General features: G+C 60.3%; 1 protein-coding gene across 1 annotated transcript in view; it reads left to right on the top strand.

Annotated features, from left to right (window-relative positions):
• Window positions 1-26,545, top strand: part of HMCN2 (hemicentin 2) — a 134,134-nt gene extending 107,589 nt beyond the window's left edge. The window contains exons 76-98 of the mRNA XM_037036894.1: window positions 221-342; window positions 1,150-1,314; window positions 2,470-2,577; window positions 2,900-3,034; window positions 3,409-3,543; window positions 4,660-4,850; window positions 5,742-5,955; window positions 7,017-7,151; window positions 8,127-8,317; window positions 9,573-9,654; window positions 12,449-12,718; window positions 15,805-15,954; window positions 17,339-17,476; window positions 17,563-17,684; window positions 17,984-18,221; window positions 19,850-19,912; window positions 20,000-20,128; window positions 20,731-20,865; window positions 21,800-21,928; window positions 22,340-22,660; window positions 23,517-23,636; window positions 24,532-24,658; window positions 25,711-26,545. Of these exons, the coding sequence (XP_036892789.1) occupies window positions 221-342; window positions 1,150-1,314; window positions 2,470-2,577; window positions 2,900-3,034; window positions 3,409-3,543; window positions 4,660-4,850; window positions 5,742-5,955; window positions 7,017-7,151; window positions 8,127-8,317; window positions 9,573-9,654; window positions 12,449-12,718; window positions 15,805-15,954; window positions 17,339-17,476; window positions 17,563-17,684; window positions 17,984-18,221; window positions 19,850-19,912; window positions 20,000-20,128; window positions 20,731-20,865; window positions 21,800-21,928; window positions 22,340-22,660; window positions 23,517-23,636; window positions 24,532-24,658; window positions 25,711-26,053 (3,763 nt within the window). The 3' untranslated portion in view covers window positions 26,054-26,545. The remainder of the gene's footprint in view (window positions 1-220; window positions 343-1,149; window positions 1,315-2,469; window positions 2,578-2,899; window positions 3,035-3,408; window positions 3,544-4,659; window positions 4,851-5,741; window positions 5,956-7,016; window positions 7,152-8,126; window positions 8,318-9,572; window positions 9,655-12,448; window positions 12,719-15,804; window positions 15,955-17,338; window positions 17,477-17,562; window positions 17,685-17,983; window positions 18,222-19,849; window positions 19,913-19,999; window positions 20,129-20,730; window positions 20,866-21,799; window positions 21,929-22,339; window positions 22,661-23,516; window positions 23,637-24,531; window positions 24,659-25,710) is intronic.

The following is a 26,545-nucleotide window of genomic DNA, read 5'->3' on the forward strand; positions in this document are numbered from 1 at the left end:
GGAAATCACCCCCAAACCAGGCCTTCGGGGGTAGAAACTTCTAGATGAAACTAATGGAGTCAGAGCTGGGGCCAGATACAGGAAAGAGAAATAGTCATGAGATGCCCCCCACCCCACTTCCTAGATTCCTGGGGCGGGGAGGCCAACACTGGCTGGTCTCAGGTCTGTCAGGCCCTTCACTCAGCAGCCAGTCATCTCTCTGTCCGTCTGTCCGTCCCAGGCTCCTGCCCTCCAACGCCCTGCTCCTCACAGCCCCCAGCCCCCAGGATGCGGCCCTGTTCGAGTGTGTGGTGAGCAATGAGGTGGGCGAGGCCCACAGGCTGTACCAGGTGACTGTCCATGGTGAGTTGGGGCGAAGGCAGAGAAGGAAGCCAGGGGAAGGCAGCCACATCCTCTTCTGAGGCTCTCTCACCTGCAGGGACTTGGCTGGGTGGCTCGAAGCCTTCCTGTGCTGCACAGGCCACCTCCTCCAGGAGGCCCTCTCTGATCTTGCCCTACCCACATTGACATAGCCTTGACTCCAGCGTAGCCCTGGCATGTCCGAGCTCACAGGAGAGACTTCTCCCAATCCAGAATGTTCTAAACCCAAATCTGACCCCGTTAAAATTCTTCCCCCTAGTACCTACTGCCCTTGGGATAGAATTCGAGGTGTCACCTGGGCCACAAAGTCCCCTGTGGGCTGGCTCCAGTGACGCCCCTCCCACCCCAGGTTAAGCTCACTCCATGGCCAGCCTCACTCTGGGATCCAGTCTGCTGTTTAGCTTTTCATTCCTCACCTCTGGGCCTTCACACACACTGTTCCCCCTGCCGGGAACACTCTTCCCTTCGCCCTTTACCCAGCCGACATACCTGCAGACCTCAGGTTAAGTGCCGCGTCCCCTGCTCTGTGCTGCCGCCAGCTCCCAGCTGCCTGAGATGCTGGGCTGGTGTCTCTACAGAAAGCAGTCCGTAACCGTCCCCATGTCCAGCCAAAGATATTCCCAGAGGGGGCGCATGTGACTTTGCTCTGCCGTCTGTCCCTTCCTGGTCCCTCGTCACTGAGGTTACCAAGGGCCTCAGGCTCTGTTTACGGTTTTCATCCACCTGGCCAGGCCCGGGTGCTGTTCCCTGTGGATGTCAGGGGGCCTCACGCCTGCTCTTCCATTTCAGTGCCCCCCACCATTGCTGACGACCAGACGGACTTCACTGTGACCACGATGGCACCTGTGGTCCTCACGTGCCACAGCACGGGTGTGCCAGCCCCGGCGGTGTCCTGGAGCAAGGCGGGCGTCCCCCTCGGGGTGCGGGGGGGTGGCTATCGTGTCTCCCCTTCTGGTAAGTATGGAGGGAACCACAGGGAAGCTGCTGCTGAGGGGACAGGGAACTGGGCCGAGGGGGTGAAAGCGGCCCGCTGGGCCGTGTGGTGGAGCAAAGTGAAAACGTGGCCTGGCTCTGCCTTTCCCCTGCTGTGTGACCTGGGAGAGACCCCTTGCCCGCTCTGGGCCTCTGTGTCCCCCAGGGTCCCCTGAAGCCGGGCTGCCTCATGGCCACACAGCAGGACAAGGGGCCTGTGAGCCTCCACACGGCCTGCTGTCGCTCGACGCCGGCTGTCCTTCGTGCCGAAAGGGTTCTGTTCTTAACACTAGGTGTTGAAAGCTCCTTTCTTTTATGAAATCAAGGTGATTGTAGTGGTGACTTTTAAGAAGTCTTAATCACAATAAAAAAGTTGACCACTTTGTTCGGATTCAAATTAAATTTATTCCTTGGTTAGTCAGTAAAATCCTAAAGTCTGAGAGCTACTGGCCAGTTCTATGGTTTTCAACCCCGTCCAAAGCGATGGAAACCTTCCTTCGGACGAGTGGTTACGGGGAGGCCCTGCAAAACAGCTGAGGCTCCAGGTGGGCCTAGGACTGGGGCGGGTGCTGCAGGTGGTCCTCCCTCCACGTGCCCACCCAGCAGGCCCCCAGGCTCCACGGAGGATGGTTTAGAAACCACTTTGCCCAACCGCTCAGGTGTAGCCTGTTCCTGGAGGGGGGGAACAGGTGTTCTTTGAGAACCCACGGCTGAAGGAGGGAGGATGGAAGAGGCAGTAATCTGGGAGGCTTCCTGGAGGAGGCAAGTTTTGAGGCCTGGGGAACTGTGGGGGAGCCAGGGACTCCAGGCGGGGCAGTGGCAGATCCCTGGAACATCCCAGCCAGAGGTTCCCCAAACCATCCTGTCTAGTTCCTCATTGCACACGTTGGGAAGACGAGAGTAGAGGGGCTTGCCCACAGTCACACTCGGAGCAGGGAGCAGTGGCAGGCCTAGAGCCCAGCACCCACCCCCACCACCAGCCTGGGAGGCTGCTCAGCCATGCTCAGGGAGGCAGGCCGGTGGCTCAGACCAGAGACACCGGGCTGGGGCATGTGCGGCAGGCTGGCTCCATCACTGAGGACTTTTGTCTCCAGTCGCCTCACCCCCTCCGCCCTTGATGCCTCGTTCTACCTGCAGGCGCCCTGGAGATCAGGCAGGCCCTCCCCATCCACACTGGCCGCTACACCTGCACAGCCCAAAATGCCGCAGGCGTGGCCCGCAAGCACGTGGTCCTGACCGTGCAAGGTAGCGTCCTGAGGGCCTTCCGCTCAGACAGCTGTGGCCCCAGGGGCAGGGGGGGCAGGGGGCCAGGCACAGACAGAGCAGGAGGCAGGTGGGGCTGGGGAGGGACGGGAGGATGCAGGTTCCGGGCGCCCAGACCTGCCTCTGATCTCACTCCCCCGTGGAACTCTGGGAGAAAATCAGCCTGCCTGTGTGTTCATACCTCAGTTTCCAGAACCCCCTGTTCTTTCCGAAGTCCTCTCTCTCCAGTGCTCAGAGGCCCCCGGGGTTGGAGGGCCTGGGTGTCGGTGTCCCCAGGGACCTCTGCAGCCATCTATCTTTGCAGCCTCCCCCGTGGTGAAGCCGTTGCCCAGCGTGGTTCGCACCCTGGAGCAGGAGCAGGTGCTGCTGCCTTGTGAGGCCTCGGGTGTCCCCCGGCCCAGCATCACCTGGCAGAAGGAGGGGCTCAGCATCCCCGCAGGTGAGTCTCCACCGAGACCGGGGCCAGAGGGAGCAGGGCAGAGGGGTGTGGGGGCCCCCCATCCTCCCCGGGGGGCCTCTGCTGACCTGCGGGAGGTCCAGACAGCCCGGATCCCTCTGCACCGCCGGCCCTGCCGCTTCCTTTCACCCCCCAGCGCCCAAAATTGTACCTAAGCCCTCTGCGCCTGGGTTGGGGGGTCGGGGAGGGGACAGCCTGTACTCCCAGCTCCCACTCTGCCCCCCTCCTCCCTGTAGCCACAGTGAGTCACCCGCTCCCTGGTCAGACAGAGCAGCCAAGCCACCCTCCTCCCCGCCTTCCCTCAGGGGTCCTGCAGCCCAAACCACCAGCCCCCGGTTTTCTCCCACCCAATCCAGGAGGGCATAACCAGGTCCTACCTGGCGGACAGCTGCGGATTATCCGTGTCAGCCCAAAGGATGCTGGGAACTACTTTTGCATCGCCCAGAACAGTGCAGGCAGCGCCGTGGGCAAAACTCGGCTGGTGGTGCAAGGTGGGCCCAGGGAGGGGCCGAGGTGGAGGGGCGAGCTCAGGGCTACAAGTCTCCTCAGAGGCCCCCCTTCACTGCTGGGCTCTGAGCCCTGGTGTGCACGGCCATGTGTCCCCCCATTCCAACCGCTTGTGGGCCTAGAAAGAAGTGGGAGAAGATCGTGTGCCCAGGTCCGACTTCAGATCACAGCTCTGGCCCTGGCGGGCGCTCAGCTGGCTACACTGGTGTCCCGATGAGCCAAGGTTGCGGGCTGGTTCCCCGGTCAATTGACGCATAACTAAGTGGAACAAAAAATGGGCATTTCTTTCTCGCTCAAATCAACTTTTAAAAAAGAGTGTTAAACATAGAGGTACACAGATGATATCTCTGGTCCCCTCTGTGTCCCCAGCACCGCCTGAGACACTAAACTCATCATCCCTCGTTCTGTCAGCTTTCCTGTGTTGAGCCGTTTCTGTCCCCTCCCCCATGCAGACCCACGACTAAATGTGTCCTTCCCTTAGTTTGACCAGTCAGTGTCTCCCAAGATAAAGGAGGCGTCATGGGCCCCGAGGCTGCAGGGCCTCCTGGCATATCCAGTGGGGCCACACCTGCTCTGACCCCAGGGCTCTGGGGGGGTCTCGGCAGCTGTCCCTGTGGGCGGCTAGGTGCGGCTCCTCTTCCCTGTGACCTGGAGCATCACCGCTGGTTACCAGAGGGCCGGACGCCACGCCAGTCCGGCCAGTGACCCGCACTCCGCCCCCGCACAGACCCTCCCCAGAGGAGGAGGGCAGCCAGGCTCCTGGTCCCAGCAGCTGCCTGGTGGGGCTCTGTGCCCACGTGGAGGCTGGTCAGGGAGGCCTCTGTCTGGAAGCTCTAGTCATTGTGTGGATACGAATGTGTGTGTACACACAGGTGCAAGTGTGTACAACAAGGTCAGCCTGTCACAGCTCTTCACCAAACTCAGGAGTCCCCTGTTGTCCAGGCCCCGGGCAACAGACCGGTGGCCTAAGACCCAGGCGTCTGTGGCAGTGGCAGATGGGGGTGAAGGAGGGGACTGAGGGTGTGTCAAGGGCCCTGGGGCAGAGGCAGCCCCCACCCAGCCCAGCCCCAGTCCCCGAGCGGACCTTCCTGTCCCCACAGTCCCTCCTGTGATCGAGGCTGGCCTCCCTGACCTGTCTGCCCTTGAAGGCTCCCACGCCCTCTTGCCCTGCGCTGCCAGGGGCAGCCCTGATCCTGACATCATGTGGGAAAAGGATGGCCTGCCTGTGTCTACAGCAGAGGGCAAGTTCACCATCCAGCCCTCTGGGGAGCTGCTGGTGAAGAACTCGGAGGTGAGGCTCCGGCCCTGGACGCAGAGGGAATCACAGTGACAAGGGCACAGCCACCATCTGCTGCGCCGCCCCCCGTGTGGCACACTGTGTGTGGTCTGAATCCCAGGATCCTGGGGAAGTAGGCGTTGTTGTCCCCAAGGACAAATGAAGAGACCGAGGCTCTTCAGTGTTCCCAGGACACGCTGCTCCCGAGCAGAAGAACCAAGATCTGAACCTGGACCTCCGTGACTGCCCCGGGGAGGGCGGGGCACGGGCTGGGGCAGGGGTGTGGCAGTGGCTTTGTGGCCCAGACTGCACCTACCTCACTGTTCTCAACCTCAGGACCGCAAGCCAGGGCCACAGATGGGGACCCCGACCCCCTTCCCCATCATTCTGTAATTGCAGAAGGGGCTGCTCTCCAGGTGGATGTGTGGCAGCTGATTGGGTGGGCACACCTGGAGGGGGCCAGGGCGCCTCAGACCCTGCCACACGGGGGCCGGGTAGTGCAGTGGTGGGTGTGCTGGCCTGCTGGAACGCACGGTGGGTCTTCTCTCGGAGAAGGCACCAGAAGTGGGAGCCTCCTTGGGGATGATGGGAGCGTGGATGAGCTGCTGCTGCAGAGCAAGTGCTGAGCCCAGGGCCCCGCGCGGGGAAGGTGCTCAGCTAACAGGAACTCAGCTAACAGGAATCTAGGAACTGTTAGGGTGGCAAGGTCAGGGCTTGGCGTACGGAGCCATGGGGGGCTCTGGAGAGGCACAGTGGTGCAAAGGGGAAGCCGAGCTGTGTGATCTAGGGCAGCTCACTAGGCCTCTCTAAGTTGGATGCTCCGTGAGAACCTGCAGGGCAGCGGGGGTCCAGGAGCCTTCGGGGAGTGGAGGCAGTCCTCGGGCTGACCCCGCCTCTTGTCCACAGACCCAGGACGCCGGCACCTACACCTGCACAGCTGAGAACCCTGTGGGCCACGCCCGCCGCCGTGTGCACCTCACCATTCTGGCGCTGCCCGTCTTCACCACCCTGCCTGGGGACCGCAGCCTGGGCCTCGGGGACAGACTGTGGCTTCGCTGTGCGGCCAGGGGCAGCCCCACCCCTCGCATTGGCTGGATTGTCAACGACCAGCCAGTTACAGGTCTGGGCCTGCAGTGGGGCAGATGGACGAGACCCGGGACCCTGGGAGGCGGAGGAGGGCAAGCAGTGGGGAGCTCCAAGCTCTTGGAGAGGAAGAGGGTGTTTGTCGATGCTGTGGGCTCTGGGTCTCCAGACTGGGCCCTGTGCAGGGGGCAGGGGGAAAGCCCCCGATGTTTGACCATATGTGACAGTCACACATAAGACCTGGTAAGAAGCCCCCTACAAAACAGACTCAAACCCAGAGACCTCAGGGCCAGGGGAGGGGCCTGTGCTCCAGCCCAGAGCTGTGACCCCTCAGCAAACCCCCTTCCTGAGGTCTCTGTCTCCCGACCTGGGCCCCAGGTGGAGTTTAGGGAAGCATGGGGCCTGAGGCTGTATCCAGTAGGTGCTCAATGCCTGCCGAATTGCTAAAATGCGAAAAGTCGCTGCAAAGTGGTATTTCCAGGCCCTCCCGAACCCGTGAGAAGGCTTTCTCCTGCCACTTCCTAGGGAGGCGAGTGACTCAGTCTCTGAGCCCAGCGCCTTCATCTTAAAGCGGCGATAGCAGGGGTCCTGAGGGCGGGTGGTTTAACGCCTCAGGCCCCCGTTAACAGGGCCCCAGACACTTACCCTTGACCATTCACCCAACGCACACCTTGGGCCTGAAAACGAGAAACGGCAGGTTTTCCGACCACGTTCTCCGACCACGTTCTCTAATGTGGCCTGCGTCTCCCCGGAGTCAGGCGTCCACCAGGGAGAAGGGCCACCTGTTTTCTGTGTCTTTATTTGTTTTTTAAAGATTTTATTTATTTATTTTTAGGGAGGGAGAAAGAGAGGGAGACAAACATTGATGTGCGAGAGACACATTGATCAGTTGCCTCCCGCACTCCCCCTGCTGGGGACCTGGCCCACAACCAGGGCCTGTGCCCTGACTGGGAATCGAACTGGTGACCTTTCAGTTTGCTGGATGATGCTCAGCCCACTGAGCCACGCCAGCCAGGGCTTCTGTGTCTTTAGTAAGCGCCTGCCGGGTCCTCAGGCCCAAGGTAAGCATTTCGGGGCTTGTCTTTCCCTCTGGCACAGAGGGTGTTTCCGAACAGGACGGGGGCAGCACGCTGCAGAGGGCGGCCGTCACCAGAGAGGACAGCGGAACCTATGTCTGCTGGGCTGAGAACAGGGTGGGCCGTGTGCAGGTGGTCAGCTTCGTCCATGTGAAGGGTGAGGCGCGAGCCGTGCGGCGTGGCGTTTCTCTCGAGACGTGCTAAGCTCCGTCTGTTGGGTTGGTTTCTGAAAATCTATGAAACTGACCTCCTGACCTCTGAACCAGCCATTCTCCACCCTGACCTTGCAGAGAACCCCTTAGCATTTCATAACCTACCGAGGTCCAGGGTTTACCCCAACTCAGCGGCCCAGCCTCCCGGGTGGGTGGGGCTCGGGCACTAGCATTTTTTAATATCCCCAGACAACCTGGCTTCAGGTAGAATGGAGATCAGCCCACAGGGTCACTCTCAGCTGGACGGTGCCGCTGTGGGAGGCAGGCAAGGGGTTGGGCACTCTGGTGGAAAAATTCGCAATGCTTGCCAGCCTACCTGTGTCACCTGCACAGCCAGGAGTGGCACAGTGACCCTTGCAGACACCATGAGTCCATCTGCTCCTCTCCAGGAGGGGTTGCATGGGGTGGAGTAGGGCAGCGAGCACCAGGACGCAGCAGCCGCTGCTGTGGGAAGATTCAACCTCAGCACCACGGGAGGGGCAGACCTGGTACAGCTGTCCAAGGGCGGTTTGGGATTTGAGTGAACAAGGACCAGAGACATCTCAGTGTTGCTGGGGACAACAGAAGTGTCCTAATGATCATGTGGTCCTTGCATTCTGAAGTCCCCAGCAGGTGCTCTGCAGCTGGGGTAACCCATCCCTGGGAGCAGGTATATGACACTCATCACATTGCCTTCCATCCCGCACCTGTCCCAGACATCACTAATCAATCGCAGCACGATTCCCACCCAGCTGCAAGTCCTCCTGGCAGCCACTCCCAGTCTGTCTCACTTGACCCACAGCCTGGGAGCTGTCTGCCATCCCTGACACGTGGACCATACACAGCCATGCTGGGCCAGGCCTTGGGCTCTGGGGACAGGACTATGGGAGGCTGAGCCTGACGGGAGCTTCTGACCCCTTGTCTGTTGTTGCTTTGTGCAGAGGCTCCTGTCCTGCAAGGGGAGGCCTTCTCCTACCTGGTGGAACCTGTCGGGGGCAGCGTCCGCCTGGACTGTGCGGTCCGAGGGGACCCAGTGCCTGACCTCCTCTGGATCAAAGACGGCCTTCCACTGCGGGGCGGCCGTCCCCGGCTCCGGCTGCAGAATGGCTCGCTGGCCATCCGCAGGACAGAGGCGAGGAGGGGTCTGGCGCCATGGGTGGGGACATCCGGGACCACCCTGGGCCTTCCCCGATTGCTCAGGAGGCTTCTTTAGGTTGGCACCTCCTCCACAGTCTGCAAAGCACTTGTCTGCCTGTTACCCAGAGATCCCCCGACACTGACTAGGGTGACCTCCAGCCAGCGACTTAATGTCCCTGGGCCTCAGGGACACCACCCATTCAGTGGGGCTGCATCGCTTCCACCTCATGGTTTAAGGTCAGAAACCAGTGAGATGACCCGTGCCGGGAATTTAGGAGTAACCAGCCCCTCGGTCATGCCAATAAATGTTACTAATGACAACAGCCCCATGGGGCAGGGTAGACAGGTCAGTGCACCCATTTTACAGAGGAAGATACTGAGGCTCCGAGAGGCCCACCACCAGCAAGTGCCTGAGGCAGGAACGTGCCCAGTCTATCCTGACTCCTGCCCTGTGCTGTCTGAAAAGCCTTGGGCACTGGGCGGCCCCACTTGCCCCCTTTCTGTGCCCCCGGTCCCAGCGGTCCTGCGGAAATTCATGTTCGCTCCTAGGAAGCTCCACAGAGGGGCCCTTGGCCCGCCTGTTTGGGAGCCCGTCTCTGGACGGTTACAGTCAGAGGACTGGTCTAGTGGCGCATAGCGGTAAGGGCAGTAGGAATAATGGCTGCCATGAGCCGGGTGGGCACCATGGGCCAGGCCCTGAGCGGTTGTTGTCCCCATTTTAGGCATGGGGACACTGAGGCTCCAGAAACACGGTGGTGTCTAGTAATGGCTTCAGCGTGGAGAACAGCAGGGCCAAGACGCGGTTCTGTGCCAGTCTGACGCCCACATCTACACTCCTGAGCGTGTGCCGTGCTGCCCTGGACAGTCCCTTGGGAGCCAGGCCTGGGAGGTCATCTTCTGGGCATGGCCGGTGGCCTCAGGCCGCCCCAGCTCCATCTCACGGTGGCTCTGCCACTCGGGAGGGGTTTGGTCACTGTCTGTGGTCACAGGTAGTCTGTGAACACAGCTTCCCTCCTGCCGCCACCAACCGCCTTCCCTCCGCAGGCGGACAGTGCACTGGGCTGGTTGAAGCCCCGAGAGAGCCTGCTGCTCGTGCTCCCGTCGTCAGTTCCCGGGGCCCCGCCTGGTTTAGGCTCTCAGTGCTTCCTGGTTCCAGGGTCTTGCTCCATTCACTGCCCCACCCCATGCCCAGCTGCCCCTCTGCCCCCTCCTCTCCTGAACAGCTCCCCCCCTTGTGTGCTCACCTGCAGATGGACGACGCAGGGCAGTACCAGTGCCTGGCGGAGAACGAGATGGGCGCTGTGGCGAAAGTGGTGGTCCTCGTGCTGCAGAGTGAGTCTCGGCCTCCCGCCCCAGGCCCTGGGTGGGGGCCGTGGGAGGGGGGTGCTTCGAGGGAGCTGGGGTGAGGCTGCAGTGGCCCAGGCTGTCTGGGAAGAAGGGCGGGCAGGGAGATGGGGCTGGGGACTTGGAATTCTTTTACAAATACTCGGAACACACAACTGAAGTCCTGTGGAATGTCCCCTGTGGTAGAATGGGAGTCAGGGGCTATTGAACACCAGGGACCCAACAGCCAGGCCCGGGGCACCATTCATTCAAAACTCAGAACTGTCCTCTGGCTCACAGTGAAGACTCTTAAATTTACAAAGCACCATGTGAGCCTCAACAGGAGCCAAAATCCCACAAAAGACGTGAACCTGCACATTCAAGAAGCCGAGCAAAATACAAACAGGAAAAACTCCACGAAGACCCATCTTGGTCAGACTTGCTGAAAATTAAAGGCAAAGATGAAGCTCCGTCAGTGCCTCTCAGTGGTTGTGGGGTAATTCCAGGTCCAGGCGATTTGGGGAGGGTGGTCAGGAAGGGCCTGCCAGAAGGGGTGGCATTTAAGTTAAGATCCCAATGACAAGAAGGAGGCAGTGGCGTGACAATCTTGGGGGGGCGCTGTCCAAGCAGGAGGAATCGCAGGTGCAAAGGCCCTGAGGCAGCAGTGAGCCCACTGGCTTCCATCTAGTGGTTACGGAGAGTGCAGGCCCTGCACTCAGTCGGCATGGGGGTGGTGTGGGGTCAGCCACCTGCTCTGTAACCCGGGGCAAATCACTTAAGGCTCCACAGCACGAGGCTTTCTTATCTTTGCTGTAGGGGCCGTGAGGGGACAGGCACCGTGAGTAGCTGGGAGGCTTAGAGAAACGGTGCGTGCAGGGGCTTAGCCCAGTGCCTGGCACAAAACACGGGATCAGTAAGTGCCATCTCTTCCATTGTTTTTATTCACACTTTTGGTATTTATTAAGATCTGATTTTCAAACCAGTTTATTGAGGTATGATCAACAAAAAAAATTTTTTTAAAGGACAATTTTCAAGTCGCCCAGGCCCCCCTCATTTCCAGGTTCTCCTCATTCTGTTTTTGGTGACCCCCCCCCCCCCCGGCGTCTGCGAGCAGGGCAGACCTCAGGCCAGCAGAGGAGCGGCTCCCCATCAGCTTCCGGCCAGACGGGCTCCTTTCCCTGACGACCCCCTGGGTCCTCGGGTACAGTCCATTCCTACGGCCCACCAAGCCAGCCCTTCGTACCGCGCGAAGCTGCGGGTCCTCGGGCCAGCCCCGTCCTCACAGAACTGCTATGTCGGCCGGGGTGGGGGCAGGGGGCGGGGTGCGGGAGAGAGGGAGTGGCCCAGGCGGGAAGGCCGGCCGTGCACTCCCCCTGTTCTTGCCCGGAGTTCTGGACGCTTTTCCCAGATAAATGATTCTCAATTTGTCACTTGTCTTTACTTGATTTCCAGAGCCACTGATAGTTGGTTTGGACAATTTTGTCAAGTTCTGTGCTCGTTTTGGGGGGCCGCTGACTTGCTGACCCCTTGAGTTAGCATGGTGGAAGCTATTTTTGACCTTGACTTACACGGAATGAGGCCTCTCCTGTTGTATGCTCCGTGGCAGGCTCCTTGGGCACGTCCTTGGGAGGTGGCAATGGGATCAGCTCATTCATTTCCATGGCTGAACACTTNCGTCTGTGAGCAGGGCAGACCTCAGGCCGGCAGAGGAGCAGCTCCCCATCAGCTTCCGGCCAGACGGGCTCCTTTCCCTGACGACCCCCTGGGTCCTCGGGTCTAGTCCATTCCTACAGCCCACCAAGCCAGCCCTTCGTACTGGCGAAGCTGCGGGTCCTCGGGGCCAGCCCCGCCCTCACAGAACTGCTATGTCGGCCCGGGGTGGGGGCAGGGGGCGGGGTGCGGGAGAGAGGGAGTGGCCCAGGCGGGAAGGCCGGCCGTGCACTCCCCCTGTTCTTGCCCGGAGTTCTGGACGCTTTTCCCAGATAAATGATTCTCAATTTGTCACTTGTCTTTACTTGATTTCCAGAGCCACTGATAGTTGGTTTGGACAATTTTGTCAAGTTCTGTGCTCGTTTTGGGGGGCCGCTGACTTGCTGACCCCTTGAGTTAGCATGGTGGAAGCTATTTTTGACCTTGACTTACACGGAATGAGGCCTCTCCTGTTGTATGCTCCGTGGCAGGCTCCTTGGGCACGTCCTTGGGAGGTGGCAATGGGATCAGCTCATTCATTTCCATGGCTGAACACTTTTCCACGCTATGGCTAGACCAACATTTACTTATGCATTCCACTGTAGGTCAGCCTCCAGTTTGGGGTGGCGAGGGACGGTGCTGGGTGACATCTGTACACATGTCTCTGGGTGAATGGACACAGACCTTTTTCTTAGGGCATCATTCTCGGGGGGCGGGTCATTGCTGGGTCACACGGAACAGGGGTGTCAGCTGCAGGAGACACTTGACTGTGTCACCTAATAAATGTCTCCCACATCTCAGTCTGCAGGACCTGTGAATGTTCTCTAGTTTGGAAAAGGGGTCTTTTCTGATGTGGTTAAGGACCTCGAGACAAGGAGGTCATCTCAGATTGTCATCTTGGAGTAAAAAGGGGGGAGGGAGGGAGGGAGGAGCACTGTGGTCTCTTTTTCACTAGGAAGCGGCACCTAGAGGGAAGCACATTGGCTGGAGGGTCCCACGTGACTCTGTTATTCTTTCCACCTCTGTGTTTTCTATTCTGTCAAAATGAACATGTACCTTTTGAATATCTGAAAGTAGTAAAATGTTTCTAAAAACTTCCCCGGGCCTCCCACAGGTGCCCCCGTGTTCCAGGTGGAGCCCCAGGACGTGACGGCGAGGTCCGGGGAGGATGTGGCCCTGCGGTGCCAGGCCACTGGAGAGCCGGTGCCCACAGTGCAGTGGCTGCGTGCGGGCCGGCCCCTGCAGGCCAGCCGGCGGCTCCGGACCCTGCCGGATGGGAGCCTGTGGATGGGGCGAGTGGAGAGAAGGGATGCAGGCGCATATGAGTGCGTCGCTCACAACCTCCTGGGCTCTGTCACAGCCCGGGCGTTCCTGGTTGTGAAAGGTACTGGGCGTCTCCTGCAAAGAGGGGATTTGTGTGTTGTTTCGGGGGTGGGGGGCCTGGCCCACTACCCTGCTAGCTCCCTGACTCTTTGCGGAGAGACACAAACTTTGAATGAACCAGCTGGGAGAGCCTCGTGGGTCATCTTATCTTTGCTGCCCTGTGCAGTCAGGGAAACTGAGGCTCTGAGATGCTAAGCGTCTGCAGCCCCTGGTGGATGGGGGCTCGGGCACTCCCAGCTCACCTGGCAGATACGTGTCCTCTTTTTGGACCCTTCGCAGCCCTGTGAGGTAGGCAGAGTACAGTGAGGGCCTCCGTGGCTGCCGTGAAGTGTGAGAGTCGGTGCCTGTCCTGGGCTCTGCCTGGCCGTGGTGGGTGCTCAGCAGCCACTTCCACTCTCCGAGTCACCCACCCCTGCCGTCTCAGGTCTCCTCCCTTGGGTCAGACAGACCAAACTAAAACTGAGAAAACGACTATCCCGAGAACCCATACAGTGACCCAGCCTGACTAATGGGCAGTCACTGAATATTGTTTCTGTGCCTCTGGTATTTCTGTAAATACCCCGTGTTTGTTGTGGCTTTGTATCACCGCCCCTGTCCGTGGCAGACATCACTAATCTATCGCCACATACAACGTCAGATCCCTTCTCCATAGAACCCTTCTCCAAGGACTAACTGGAACTGGGACCTGCACTCTGCCGCTTGACACCCACCACTGGCCTCCCTCCCCCCTCCCCCCGCAGGCAGGGTTGGAACACCAACATACGCAGCTCTGAAAGTCCAGGGTCCTCTGACACCCAGCTGCTGCAGGTGGGGCACCCTCCAGTCTGAGCAGACGCCCCCTTCATTTCAGAGCTTGGTGTTAGTTCTTACCCTCACCTGCCGAAAAGCGCCCAACCCAGCCCACGTGGCTGCTGCCTGAGTTTCCCGTGGCCGCCATGACCAAGGACCACAGGCTGGGGCCTTCAACAGCAGGGGTCTGTTTCTCATGGGTCTGGAGGCTGGACGTCCGAGACCAAGGTGTCGGCCGAGTTGGTTCCCTCTGAGGTCTGGGGACACAGCTCAACCCGTAACGGCCTCCTTACCTTTTTGATGGAAACAGCTACTTTTTACTTCATATGTGTTCATTGTAGAAAGGCCGGATAGTTTAGAAAAGCCTGTGAAGGAAGAATGATGATCAATTCTGTCTCACAATTCAATGACCAGAAATAGCTTTGACAATTATTATTTGGGGTATCTCTTTCTCTGAATGTGAAGAGATACATTTTTTTCTTTTTTACAAATAAGATCAAATACACCGTTGTCGTTACAACCTGCTGTTGTTAGTTATTCCACAATGTTCTAGGCAGCACTCCATGACAATAAGCCCAGTCCACATCTTTTTAAAAAGATTTTACTTATTTATTTTTAGAGAGAGGGGAAGGGAGGGGGAAAGAGAGGGAGAGAAACATCAATCAGTTGCCTCTCTCACGCCCACTACTGGGGACCTGGCCGGAAACCCAGGCATGTGCCCTGACTGGGAATTGAACCAGTGACCCTTCTGCTCGCAGGCCGCCACTCAATCCACAGAGCCAGACCAGCCAGGGCTATATTTTCTGTAATGGTTTTCATAGGAGCATTTTTTTTTATTTTAAAAGGGAGAGGGCTTTTTTATGTAGATTGCCTCTTCTTTCTTTTTTTTTTTAAAGATTTTATTTATTTATCTTTAGAGGGGGAAGGGAAGGAGAGAAGGAGAGAAATATCAATGTACGGTTGCCTCTCATGAGTCCCCTGCTGGGAACTGGCCTGCAACCCAGGCATGTGCCCTGACTGGGAATCATAGGAGCATTTTTTAAAACTTAATTGCTGTTGACTATGTAAGTAAGCAACAGGTTGCTTTCCCCGACTTTCCCCTCCGAAATCTGCACTGAGATGCACCCCTTGGGTGCTGGCCCGAATATTTCCATTGGATCAATTTCTTCAAGGGGCATTGTGGGTTAAAAGGCGAGCAAAAGTTTTGAGGCCCCCTAACTATGGTCGTTTCTCCCTCCTTTCCCACCCATCTCAGGGCCCATCCTGGCCTCCTGGGAAACAGGAGGCTGCCGAGTCACCCCTGTGTGAGCAAGTCAGGGCAGCTTATCTTTCCTGGCCTCCAGCTCCCTCTCCCCTTTGAACGTGGCCAGGCGCCTGCTGCTGCCTTTGTCTGCAGGTCCAGTTCCTTCCTCCTCCCCTTATTACAAGGCCAAGGGCGGGTTCGTGGCCTTTTCCTGTCCCTCCTGTAAAGTCCAGAGCAGCAGCGACTGACCAGAGACATCCCAGATGCACGTCACATCTCGTCAGATCGCAGTGATGGGCTGCAGGCAGCGGTGCTGCTTCCTGGAATCCAAAATGAACTTCTCCCCAAATGGACCCGTTTAGGATCCTGGCAGTTCTGCTTTATGTTATTTTTCTGACAGATCGTGGGCAATGGGTGGCTAATTTCCCCCGAGAGCTGGGGAGCGAAGAAGCAGGCCAGCTTCTGTCTCTCATCCCCTGGAATGCCATCTGTCCAAATGAGACAGCTGGCCCATCAGCCGGAGGAAGCACCCCCGTGTGCCATGCCATCCGCCCGATTAGTGCTGAAGAGCGTCCGCTGGCAGACAGCTTGGCGGCTCCTCCGAACCCAGCCTGCCCTGGCCGGGCAGGTCGCAGGGCAGCCGGAGCCAGGGCCACTGTTGGAATGGGGGACCTTCAGGTGGTGGCATTTGCTCCTGGCTTGGTGCCCTGCCCCTCAGCTCTGGCTCCTTCAGTATACCAGCGCCCCCCCATCATGTCCTCCTGATGTCTTAGACCCCAGCAGATTTGGGGGGCATCTTCGGTCCCACCTTGTCATTTGACAGAGAAGCCAATTCAAGGGTGGCTTGAGGGCCTGACTAGCCCAAGTTTCCAGGAAGGTGATGACAGAGCCAGAATTAGGAGCTGGTACCATCACCCATGAGCTGGGTGCCCTTGGGCTAGTTACTTCACCTCTCTGAGCCTCAGAGTACTCCTTCGGGAAACGGGTAACAGTATCTGCTTACACTGTGTCATGGCGGCAGGTAATGTCATTGTCATCTTCTTCCTTCCTCCCAGGGGAGCCCCGGGGGGGCCGGGGCAGCATGATTGGGGTGATCAATGGCCAGGAATTTGGCGAGGCCACCCTCAACACCACTGTGCTGCCGGAGGCACGCTCCGGGCTCACCACCTTCCGGAGCAGCATCGACCACGTCCCTGCGAGTGTGGGTGAGTGGGGCCCACAAGGGAGTGGGCTCCCGCTAAAGCCGGGAGCAGGCACAGCGTGCACCCCAAGGCTGCCTGGGCCCGATTCCCAGGGCACAGCTGGCCGCCTCTGAGGGCTGGGTCCGAGCCAAAGTGGACCTAGGGGCGGCTACTTCCTTCCTGCCCTACACCCCCAAATAAAACAAAAGGACTGCATTGAAAAGCAGGCCAAGAGCATGTGAAATGATTGGGGTGGGTGGACGCAGGTCAGCTCATGAACTTGAAAGCATGGGCCACTGCATGAAGTAGTTTTCCACTGTTAAAGCAAGCGCTGAGAGAGAAGAGAAGGTGGCGATCGGGCAGGGCAGGGGAGGAAGGGGCAGATGTGGAGAGTGAAATTAGCCAGAAGGTCCAGAGAACCAGGAAAGGCCCACTTGCAGACAGATTCATAAAATAGTGTATCCTAAACATACAGAATGTTCTAGAAGGATGCTGCAGACCCTGACACCTCGCCCTTCCCAGGACACCCTCGTGGGGGTCCAGAGCAGGGAGAGGGCTATGCTGGGGGTAGGGACTTGGCCAAAAGCAGCTCTTCTGAGGCTGCTCTTGAGGACAGACCTGTACGAACAGTGCGGGACCGGGGCTGAGGGGGAATGAATAAGGCGAGACGCTGCCCAGGCGTGACTGCCTCTTCCAGCAGCAGGAGCAGGAGCCATGGAGAAACCTCTGCCCCTGAGCCAGGGGGGCCAGGCCATGTCTAGTGGAAACAGAGGCCCAGAGAGGTTGAGAAGGTTCGGCTCCCATGCCCGGGGCCCAGTGAGCTCCCGGGAACATCGTTCCAGAGCCCGCACTTGAGCCAAGAAGCTCGACTCTTGGGACCCCAAGCGAGTGGTCCTTCTCCTTCCCTAGTCCAAGGGTGACCCCTCACCCCCACCCCTGTCCCAAGAGGAGAGCTGGACGTCGTGTAAAGGTCCAAAAATCCATATCCAGGGAAAATTTTGGCTCTTTTTTCCAAGTCAGTGGTTTAGACAATCCTTCCGCTCCCCGGCTGTTCTGCGAGGTGTCTGCCAGGTGGGAGATATGGCTGATTTTCAGCTCGGTCCTGCAACACGTGGTGATGGTCGGTGTGGTCCCTGGCTCTGGGGCGACCTCATAGCTCTCAGTGTTTGTGCAGCTGAGTTCAATATCGACAGGTTACATGCACTTCTTTGCATAAATATGTTTTGTTAATTCCACAACTCCTTCAAGAAGTAGATATTGGCTGTTGCCCTTGGTTCTGACCCATTAACTAGTCCAGGTAATCTGGGAGCTGAGTCTCCTGGGGGTGTTAGGGACCTCGAGCAGATGAGTGGGCTGAGGGCCCTCAGCACCTGGCCCTCACCTGGCCTCTGTGCCCCACCCCGCCCAGGGCCTCTGATGCGGGTGCTCGTGGCCACCATTGCCCCCATCTACTGGGCATTGGCCGGAGAGACCGGAGCCGCCCTGAACGGCCAATCTCTGACAGGAGGCAGCTTCCGGCAGGAGTCCCACTTGGAGTTTTCCACAGGTGAGTGGGGGCTCCCACAGGTGGGACAGGTGGGACTGGGGCCTGGCCCCCGTGGTGACTCCAGGCTGAGCGGGGATGGATTTCAGGGGAGCTGCTCAGGATGACCCAGGTGGCCCGGGGCCTGGATCCCAACGGCCTCCTCCTCCTCGACGTGGCGGTCAATGGCGGCGTCCCCGAGAGCCTAGCTGGCGCAGACCTTCGAGTGCAGGTGTGGGGCGAGCCCAGGGTGCACAGACGAGGTGGGTGAGAGGCAACAGGACATCCTGCCTGCAGGAGCTGGCAGGAAGGTGCTCCAGGCCCAGCCTCTCGGCCTCCGGGCACATTCCCCGTTCCATAAGCAAGAGTGCTGGTGACCTGCCCGGGGCTGCCCAGCCAGTGGGAGGAGCCTCGAGAGGCCCACCAGCTTTCCTCCCCAAGCCTCCAGCGGGTGGGGCTGAGGGTCCCAGGTCCCAGGCTGCCTGGGGGTTGAAATTCCAGATGCTCTCCCGCACCCTCTCCCTCCTGCAGGACTTCCAGGAGCTGTATGTGCAGACGGGGCCCGGCCAGCTGTTTGTGGGCTCCACCCAGCGCTTCCTGCAGGACAGCAGGCTGCTGTCCCTGCGCTGCAACCACAGCATCCAGTATGACAAGACCCGGGGTCCCCAGCCCCAGCTGGTGCAGCACTTGCGGGCCTCGGCCGTCAGCTCAGCCTTCGACCCCGAGGCTGAGGCCCTGCGCTTCCAGCTCACCACCGCCCTGCAAGCTGGTGAGGGCCCCCTCCTGTCCCCGCCCTCTGCCCTCTGCCGCCCCAGCTAAAAGGTGTGCATGGCCCCAAATGCTCCTGGCTGAGTGACCAGGTGACAGCCCACCCCCTGTACCCACTGACCATGGACCAGAGACGCGGGAGGGAGATGGCTCACCTCCTTGTTCCCATCCATCCATTCACACCCCAAAGGGGACACAGCTCTTTGGGCCACTCCTATGCAAACCCTCTAGAACTTTCACCTAGGCCCCAAGGGAAAGGTGCAAACCATCCCCCCAGGCTGATGTTGCAGACTCGAGTTGTGCCCCACCCTCTTCTCCAGGGTGCCTGAGACCTCACCTAGGGGGCTGGTGGCCACCCTTAGAGCCCCAGGGGAGGCTGAAAATGTACCTCTTACCCTGATTTGAGGTCCCAACATGTTTTTAACCTTGAACATGAGACAGTGGTAAGAGCATAGCTATGAGGTCAGGCAGGCCTTGGTTCCAACCCAGCCGCCTCACTTCTAGGCTGTTGGGGACCACTCTGTGTGGTTTTGGAGACTGCAACCCCATGCAAGCAAAGTCTTGCCTATAAATCTGGACCAGAAAGCTAGGAATGCTGGTGGCAAGCACCACCCGATACTAACACTGGGTTCCCTGGGAAATCAGGCCTGAAGTATACATTGTGTCCTTCGAAGCTTGCTTTGCTTTGCTGTAGCCCTGTTGGTATAAGCCGGATGTTTAAGTTTAAAGCAATAGGAGTGAACTCCTTATCTCCTGAAGTACGCCTTAACAATCTTCTGGCATCAGCCTGTCTAGCAGACCTTGACCTGAGGCAGATCTCTGTGTTTCTTCAATTGTCATCTATAAATAATATCTGCTTTGATAACTGTAGCCCTTGGACACTGATTGATGAGCTACGCACATGTGCCATATATTCCTGCATGTACCAATCCCAATAAAAGCCATCTTGGAGACGGGCTCGGGGCCTTCTCCACTAGAGGGAATTGCCACCCCCTTTCCCACCAGAACAACAGACTGTGTCCAGAGCAGCTTATTCTCATCCACAGTGGCTGGGAGAGCTCCGCAGGAGGGAGTTCCCCACACTAGGCCATGAGATCCTGGGGGCAGAGCCCTCTCCGAGCTTCCGTGTGCCCACCTGTGAAATGGGTATGACACCGCCTGCCTTGCAGGGTATCAGGAGCAGAGGTGCTGTCTCTGAACCCTCACCCGGCGCCCAGTGACTGCTTTATCAAGGGTGCTGTCCCTGTGACCATTAGGCAGTGTGGCCTCCGTCCCACCTCCAGAACACAGGCTGTCTCTGCACTGCCTTGGGCTCTCTGCCCGGTCACGTGCTCACCTACCTGGCCCCTGCTCTGCACTGTTGGGCACAGTGTTGAGTGTGCGGATCTCCCACTTCGTACTTAACGATTTCTGGGCCAGAAAGCCACAGTCTGGCCAGCGCACCGTGAACCCCTCAGGACAGGACCTGGGAATGGGCTCACGGGCTCAGGACACGGGCTGAGCACTGGGCCGAGCGGGCCTCAGCCTGGCCAGGCTGCTGGGAGGGAACAGTGAGCTGGGGCTACAACCAGCGCTGCTCTCTGTCCCTTGCATCCTGTGTCCTAAGGGCCTGTCCTCTTTGCCTTGCAGAAGAGAATGAAGCCGGCTGCCCGGAGGGCTTTGAGCTGGACCCCCAGGGAGAGTTCTGCATGGGTAAGCACCCTGTCCTCACCCTGGCACGGACGGGGGGCCCTCAGCCTGGGAGGGATAAGCCGTCCAGCCGGCTGTCCCTACTCCCAGGCAGGGACGAGCGCTCCAAGTGCTGGAGCGGCCCCAGCCCCTGCCCTCACTCCCGCCACATGCCCAGCTGCTTCTCCTGCCCCTGCCCGGCGGGCTTCACCCTGGCTGGGGACGACAGGGACTGCAGAAGTGTGTGGCCCCGCAGAGAGGCCCTCGCCCAAGCGTGTGGTAGGGGCTGGGTCCTCTCAGAGAATGGCCTGTTCCCAAGGGCTCCGGGTGCCGGCCTGAGGCTCCAATGCCCCGTCCCCCTGGAACTTCCTGTTACGAGAGCCACAGACGGGAAAGACTCAAGTACTGGGGTTGGCAGGGATCCCCCCGAACATGCACAAGGCCACTGTGCACTCACAACACTCATACCCACTGAGTCTGCACACAGCAGTCATTTTTAGTTACTTGGGGTGTGAGGGGTACTGACACCTGTCTCCCCTGCTCACTCTACTTGTCACCTCAAGGAAGTTGCTCGACCACAAATCTGACCCGAGGACACTGTCCAGACACTGACCCCCCACCCACCCACGTCCCTCCACTCCCACCACTGGGACCTACATGGCACATCGCCACTGGGTGCCCACCGGGCATTGTCGGAAAGCTCATGTCAGATGCCACCCTTGGGTCCCTTGGGGGCTCTGTGTTTGTGGGGGCACCAGGATGAGGGGCAGGGCCAGCAGGAGAGGTGGTGAGGGGGCCTGGGAACCTCTGTTCACATAGCCCCTGTCCCTGTCCACCCCCAGATGTGGACGAGTGTGCATGGGACACTGGCCTCTGCCCAGAGGGCCAGCACTGCGTGGACCTGATCGGCTCCTACCGCTGCCTCCCCGACTGCAGGCCTGGCTTCCGGGCAGCTGCTGAAGGGGCCGGCTGTGAAGGTGACGAGGACACGGGGCAGGGTTGTCCGGGACTCAGCAGAGGGCCCGTTGAGTGTTGTTGCTGGGACGCTGGACCTTTGGGGAAACTGGCACCCTCTTGGCAGAAGGAGCAGGGGCGGCCAGGGAGGGGCTGGAGCTGGGCTCAGGAGTCTGAGGCCAGACCTGGGTGGCTGCTGGCAGCTGGGGACCCCGACAGTGGTCTTCCTTCTGGGGCTCAGGCTTGCATCTGCCCAACAAAGGCAGGTGGGGCAGGGGTGGCGAACATGTGCCATCTCTGCTACCGCTTCCCCTGCTGCCCCTACTGACTCATGGTGCAGCCTAGAGACAGCCTCCGAACCCGCTTCAACGGCTCCTCCCGCAGCCTGTGAAATGACATCTGGGTGCCGCCCCTGGACGGGTGACCTCTGGGTCCTCCTGTCCCGCCGTTCTATGGTTTCAAGATCATGGCTCCTCCTGGCCCCTCCAAGAGAGGCCATGGGTGGAGCGGAAGGGCGTGGCGGCACTTGACCTCAGAAGAGGCCTGGGGGCCCTCGGGGGGCCCTGACTATTCAGGGATCGGGCTCCCCTGCCTCCTGCCTTCCCTTTGCCTCCCTTCTTTCTTCCATTAACCAGGTGCCGGGCTCCCAAGCCCTGCACACGCACAATCCAGTTTCATCACCGTGGCCCGTGAAGAGGTCTGGTCCCAGCCCTTCCTTACAGATGAGGAAGCTGAGGCTCAGGGTGTTGCTTGCTCAAAGACCAAGAGACTCTGCCTCCAAAGTCCCGGTCTTCTTTTGGGCCCACGGCCCTTTAACCCTCCCCAGCTGGCAGAATTGGGAGGCCCGGACGTTGGAGATGGGGTGGGATGGGGCCCAGATGTGGAGAGGCGTGGTGTGTCCCTTGGGGGCGGGGCTCGAGGCTCAGCCCTGCCCCTGCCCCACCCCTGCCTCCGCAGATGTGGACGAGTGTCTGGAGCAGTCGGACGAATGCCACTACAACCAGATCTGTGAGAACACCCCGGGCGGGCATCGCTGCGGCTGCCCCAGGGGGTACCGGGTCCAGGGCCCCGGCCTGCCCTGCATAGGTATGGGGACGCCCTCCCCTAGTTGGGACCCTGGCTCACAGGAAGGGAGTGTTCAGGACAAGGGCGGTCTTCTATGAGTAACCAAATTTGGCCATTGCTGCCTGCGCGCCCACCACAGGCCTACATTCCCGCTCTGCCCGCTATATCCCTGAGTCTCACCTCTACTCAGCAAGGTCACCTCCCTGGGGAACCCACGGCAGGGAGGGTGGAGAGCAGCAGGCGGGAGTCTGGGAGCAGCTCATTGCTGGGGGAGGTTGAGGCCTCTCTGGGCAGCCGCGTGGCCCCGCCTGTAGGGAAGCTGGGAGGCAGGCGTGCGTGCAGCCGTCCCGCAGCAGGGCTCGGGAAGGCCGGAGGCTGTGGCGGCCAGCCCCGAGCCTCCCTCAGCACCCTGCCTGGCCCCGCTCCTTCCAGACCTCAACGAGTGTCTGCAGCTGCCCCGGGCCTGTGCCTACCAGTGCCGCAACCTCCAGGGTGGCTACCGCTGTCTGTGCCCGCCGGGCCACACCCTCCTCCCAGATGGCAAGGCCTGCACCCCGCTGGAGCGGAGCGCACAGAACATGACCACTGTCAGCCACTTGGGCCCCTCGGTGTCCTGGCTGCGGCCCCGTGCCCCCACCTCCAGTGGCTCCTACCACGCCCGGGTCTCCCTCCGGCCGGGCCCCAGAGCCCTGAGCAGCGCTGGCCGGACCTGGTGCCCCCCTGGCTTCATCCGGCAGAATGGCGTCTGCACAGGTAAGGCCAAAATCGAGCCATCCCACCAGGGCCACCTGCCATGCTGTCTCGGGGACCAGGAGATGTGGCAAAGCTCCATCCAAACCCAGGACCCGGCCTCCGAAACCCTGTCTGGTTTTGGACCCGTAACCTTTTCACCCTCCGCAGCTGGCAGAATTGGGAGGCCCTGATGTTGGAGAGGGGGCGGGGTGGGCAGCATGCCCCATTTGTTTGGAAACTCAGGGCCCTCAGGCAGGCCGGGGGGCCGTTGCTTCTTCACTACAAAGTGTCCCGGAGCCCTGGCTGTGCCAGGGGGTGAGGGGCTGCCAAGAGGGAGGTGAAGTGTTTTCCAAACCATTTAAGTTCAGTACGCCTCGCCTGGTGTCCGAGGCACCCACACGTGTACCCAGGAGCCCTCACGGAGAACCGCGCCTCTGAACGCACAGAGGCAACGCAGCGTGGGGGGAGGTTCTCAGGAGCCAGGGCATATGTTCCAGGCTGACATGAGAACGGGAACAGGGACCGGTGGGGCCCTGGGGTCAGCACCCCGGCTACAGAGAGGTGAAGGGGAGCTGCCTTGGCAGTGGGTGTGCTCCTGCGCTCCCACCTGCACCATGGGCTCTGGGCTGGGAGCGGTGCCCCCCAAGGCCTTGGCGAACGCCAGGTGGACAGGATGGAACCCCCGACTCTTGCTGAGGTCTGCACGCCCTCGACCTTGCTACCGAATCTAGGGCAGGGAGAAGCGGTGGGCCATCTAAATCAGGGACTCCCCTAGCCTGCCTTGAGCCCGGCGGGCAGGAGTATGGCCTCCAGGTGTCTGTGACTCAGCGTGTATCTGCACACCCCCCCCATCACCCCACTACGGATGCCCGGCCAGACCGGGACGAGTGCCAGGTGAGGAGCCTGTGCCAGCATGCCTGCCAGAACACCGAGGGCAGCTACCGGTGCCTGTGCCCTGCCGGCTACCGCCTCCTCCCCAGCGGGAAGAACTGCCAGGGTGAGCCTCGGCCCAAAGCCAGAGGGGCCTGGTCAGGGCTTCGTGCACCTTCCGCTCTTTCCAGCCCCTTCTCCTCCACCCCATGTCGGGGAGGGGCAGGGAGCCCAGCTGAGCTCAGAGGAGTTAAGTGACCGCCCCGGGTGCCTGCAGCCAGGCCAGGCCCCACACTCCGAGCAGGAGCTAAGGGACTGCATGGGCACAATCCGAAAGCAGCCCCCAGGGGTCCCTCCCAGCTCAGCTGTGTGTCTCTGGGCAACTCACTTCACCTCTCTGAGCCTTGGCCTCCTGGTGAAATGGGGCTAACCCGGGGCTCCCCTAACTGCCTGGCTGAGACATGTGGAAGGTGGGCACAGGGCCAGTACTCACAACACCCCAGGTGCTGCCCGTGGTGACAGTGAAGTCCCCTCACTCCAAGTCAGCGCCCGTTCCCTGCCATGCTTTGGCGGGGCTGGCCATGCTGCCCCCCTGCTAGACTATGGGGATCCCCCTACCTTGCCCATCTCCATCCCTCTCTCTCTAACCCAGGGGTCAGTGAGTGTCCTCTGAAAATGGCGGGGCATCCACTGGGGCAGACAAGGACAGGGACACTCTGTCCAGGGGCAGTGGGCACTGTGGGTCTGAGGGTGGCCCTCATCTCTCCAACCCAGCTCTAGGCTCAGAGGCCCCCAGGGTGCCTGGCTCACCACTCGTGGGGAGATGGGAAGATGGGCTGCTAGGGGCCTGTCAGCAGGGCTGTCACGGGTCAGGCTGGCCGGGGACAAGCGGACAGGGGCTGCCCCTCTCTGATCCTCCACGGGCATTCCTCCCCCACTGACCCCATCCCTGTGCTCTCTGCCCTCCCCCTTTGCTCCTTCTTCTCACGCCCACTTCTCTCCTTCGCTGTCCCCCCCTGCAGACATCAATGAGTGTGAGGAGGACGACGTCAAGTGTGGGCCTGGTCAAATGTGCTTCAACACCAGAGGCAGCTACCAGTGTGTGGACACGCCCTGCCCCGCCACCTACCGGCAGGGCTCCAGCCCAGGGTAAGGGCTGAGTTGGCTGAGGGCCCAGGGGTGGGGTGGGGAGGGTGGGAAATGGAATTGGGGATGGGGGAGAGGGCGTGTTATCTGCAAAGAGCTGGGCAGCTTGCTCTCTTGCTCCTCTACGGCCGGGACCCCTCCTCCAGGCCATGTCTCAGGAAGGGGCTCTCCCGGGGCCAGTGTGGTGCACTGGCCTGAGCTCCAGGGCAGGTCCTCTGTGCCCACCGGGCAGTGTGCCTTCACGAAGCACACCTGCCTGCAGCCGATCCGGTGCAAACTGGTCTGGGCACTCTCATTCCCTGCAGCAGGGCGGTGCATCAGTGCGCCAGCCTGCGGGCCAAGGGAGGGGGAGCTGGGACAGGATGGGGGGGGGCGGGGCTGGAAGATGTGCAAACACACGAACATGCACAGAGAACCCCGGACACAGAAATGCCACAGAAACAGAGCCCCAGGCCTCAGACATGCACAGACCTGCAAACACAAAAGACATTTATAACCACACTGCTCGCTGGCCACACTGCTGGCTGGGGCTGCAGACACTCATAAAGATGCTCAGACTTGGGGATCTTGGCTGGCAGGAGCCGCAGCTGCAGCCGTTACAGAGAGTGTCCTGGGCAGTGACCTGCCCTGGGCCCTAGGCTTTCGGGTTGGGGGTGGAGTGGGGTGACCTTGTGAGGCTGAGCATTAGTCTTTGCTTCTCCCCTTTTCACCCCCGCCCCCATCCAGATCAGATGACACAGCTCTGGGGCTCTGGTCGGACCTGGAGGGCTCCAAGTTTTACCGCTGTCCTGTGCTTGCTGGGCTGGGGTTGGGAGCGAGTTAGCCAAGGCCCTTGGGGCATCCGCTCTGATGTGAAAGGGCACATCTCTGGCTTCCCTGGGCCTCGGTTTGCTGATCTCTAGACTGGGCTAACAGTGGTGTTTGTAGAGAAAGCATTTTGGCGGCTAGGGGATGGTGGCCCACGGGAGAAATGCAGAGATTGGGGTATGGACCCGTCTCTGGGGCCGGGCAGTGCTACAAGGCAACCGGGGGATGTGCGTCTGTCCCTCCCGCAGAACGTGCTTCAGGCGCTGCTCACAGGACTGCAGCGCCGGCCCCTCCACTCTGCAGTACCGGCTGCTGCCGCTGCCCCTGGGCGTGCGTGCCCAGCACGACGTGGCCCGTCTGGCTGCTTTCTCCGAGGCCGGTGTCCCTGCCAACCGCACGGAGCTCAGCGTGTTGGAGCCGGACCCACGAAGCCCGTTCGCCCTGCGTCACCTGCGCGCAGGCCTCGGAGCTGTCTACACCCGCCGCGCGCTCACCCGTGCCGGCCTCTACCGGCTCACTGTGCGTGCAGCGGCACCACGCCACCAAAGCATCTACGTCCTGCTCATTTCTGTGTCCCCCTACCCCTACTGAGGGGCGGGGCTATTAGTATTTGGGGCCGATGACCTGCGTGGGTGGGAGGTGGGAAGGCACCGAAGTAACCGCTCACCGCTCAGGCCCGGCCCCTGGTGGGACAGGGTGCCCCTTGTGGACTCCACCTACTGTGGCAAGGGCCCGTCATCGTCTCCCGCCTCTGTGCGTCACTGGGACTGTCAGTAAACACGACCCTGCGCACGGCCTTGACCCCAGAACCACGAGGACCTGAGCTGCCCCTACCCTCCCTGCTCCCTGTAGGGGCGGAGCCCTGCGATGACACCCCGGCAAGTGACAAAGGCTACCTTAGGTGGCAAAGCCCACAGGCAGGACTGGGATGAAGCCTGCAGGTGGGCTGGGACACGGCTGTCACAAGACACCCCCGGGAGGTGCAGACCCTGGGGATGGCAGCGGCTGCCACCAGCACACACCTGTACTGTCATCCTGGGCCGGGGTGTGCGCATGTTCACCATTAAAACGCTTGTTTTTAAC

Source organism: Sturnira hondurensis, unplaced genomic scaffold, assembly GCF_014824575.4.
Source record: "Sturnira hondurensis isolate 20B ecotype Veracruz unplaced genomic scaffold, ASM1482457v3 Scaffold0022908, whole genome shotgun sequence".
In the NCBI taxonomy this organism is placed as follows: domain Eukaryota; kingdom Metazoa; phylum Chordata; class Mammalia; order Chiroptera; family Phyllostomidae; genus Sturnira; species Sturnira hondurensis.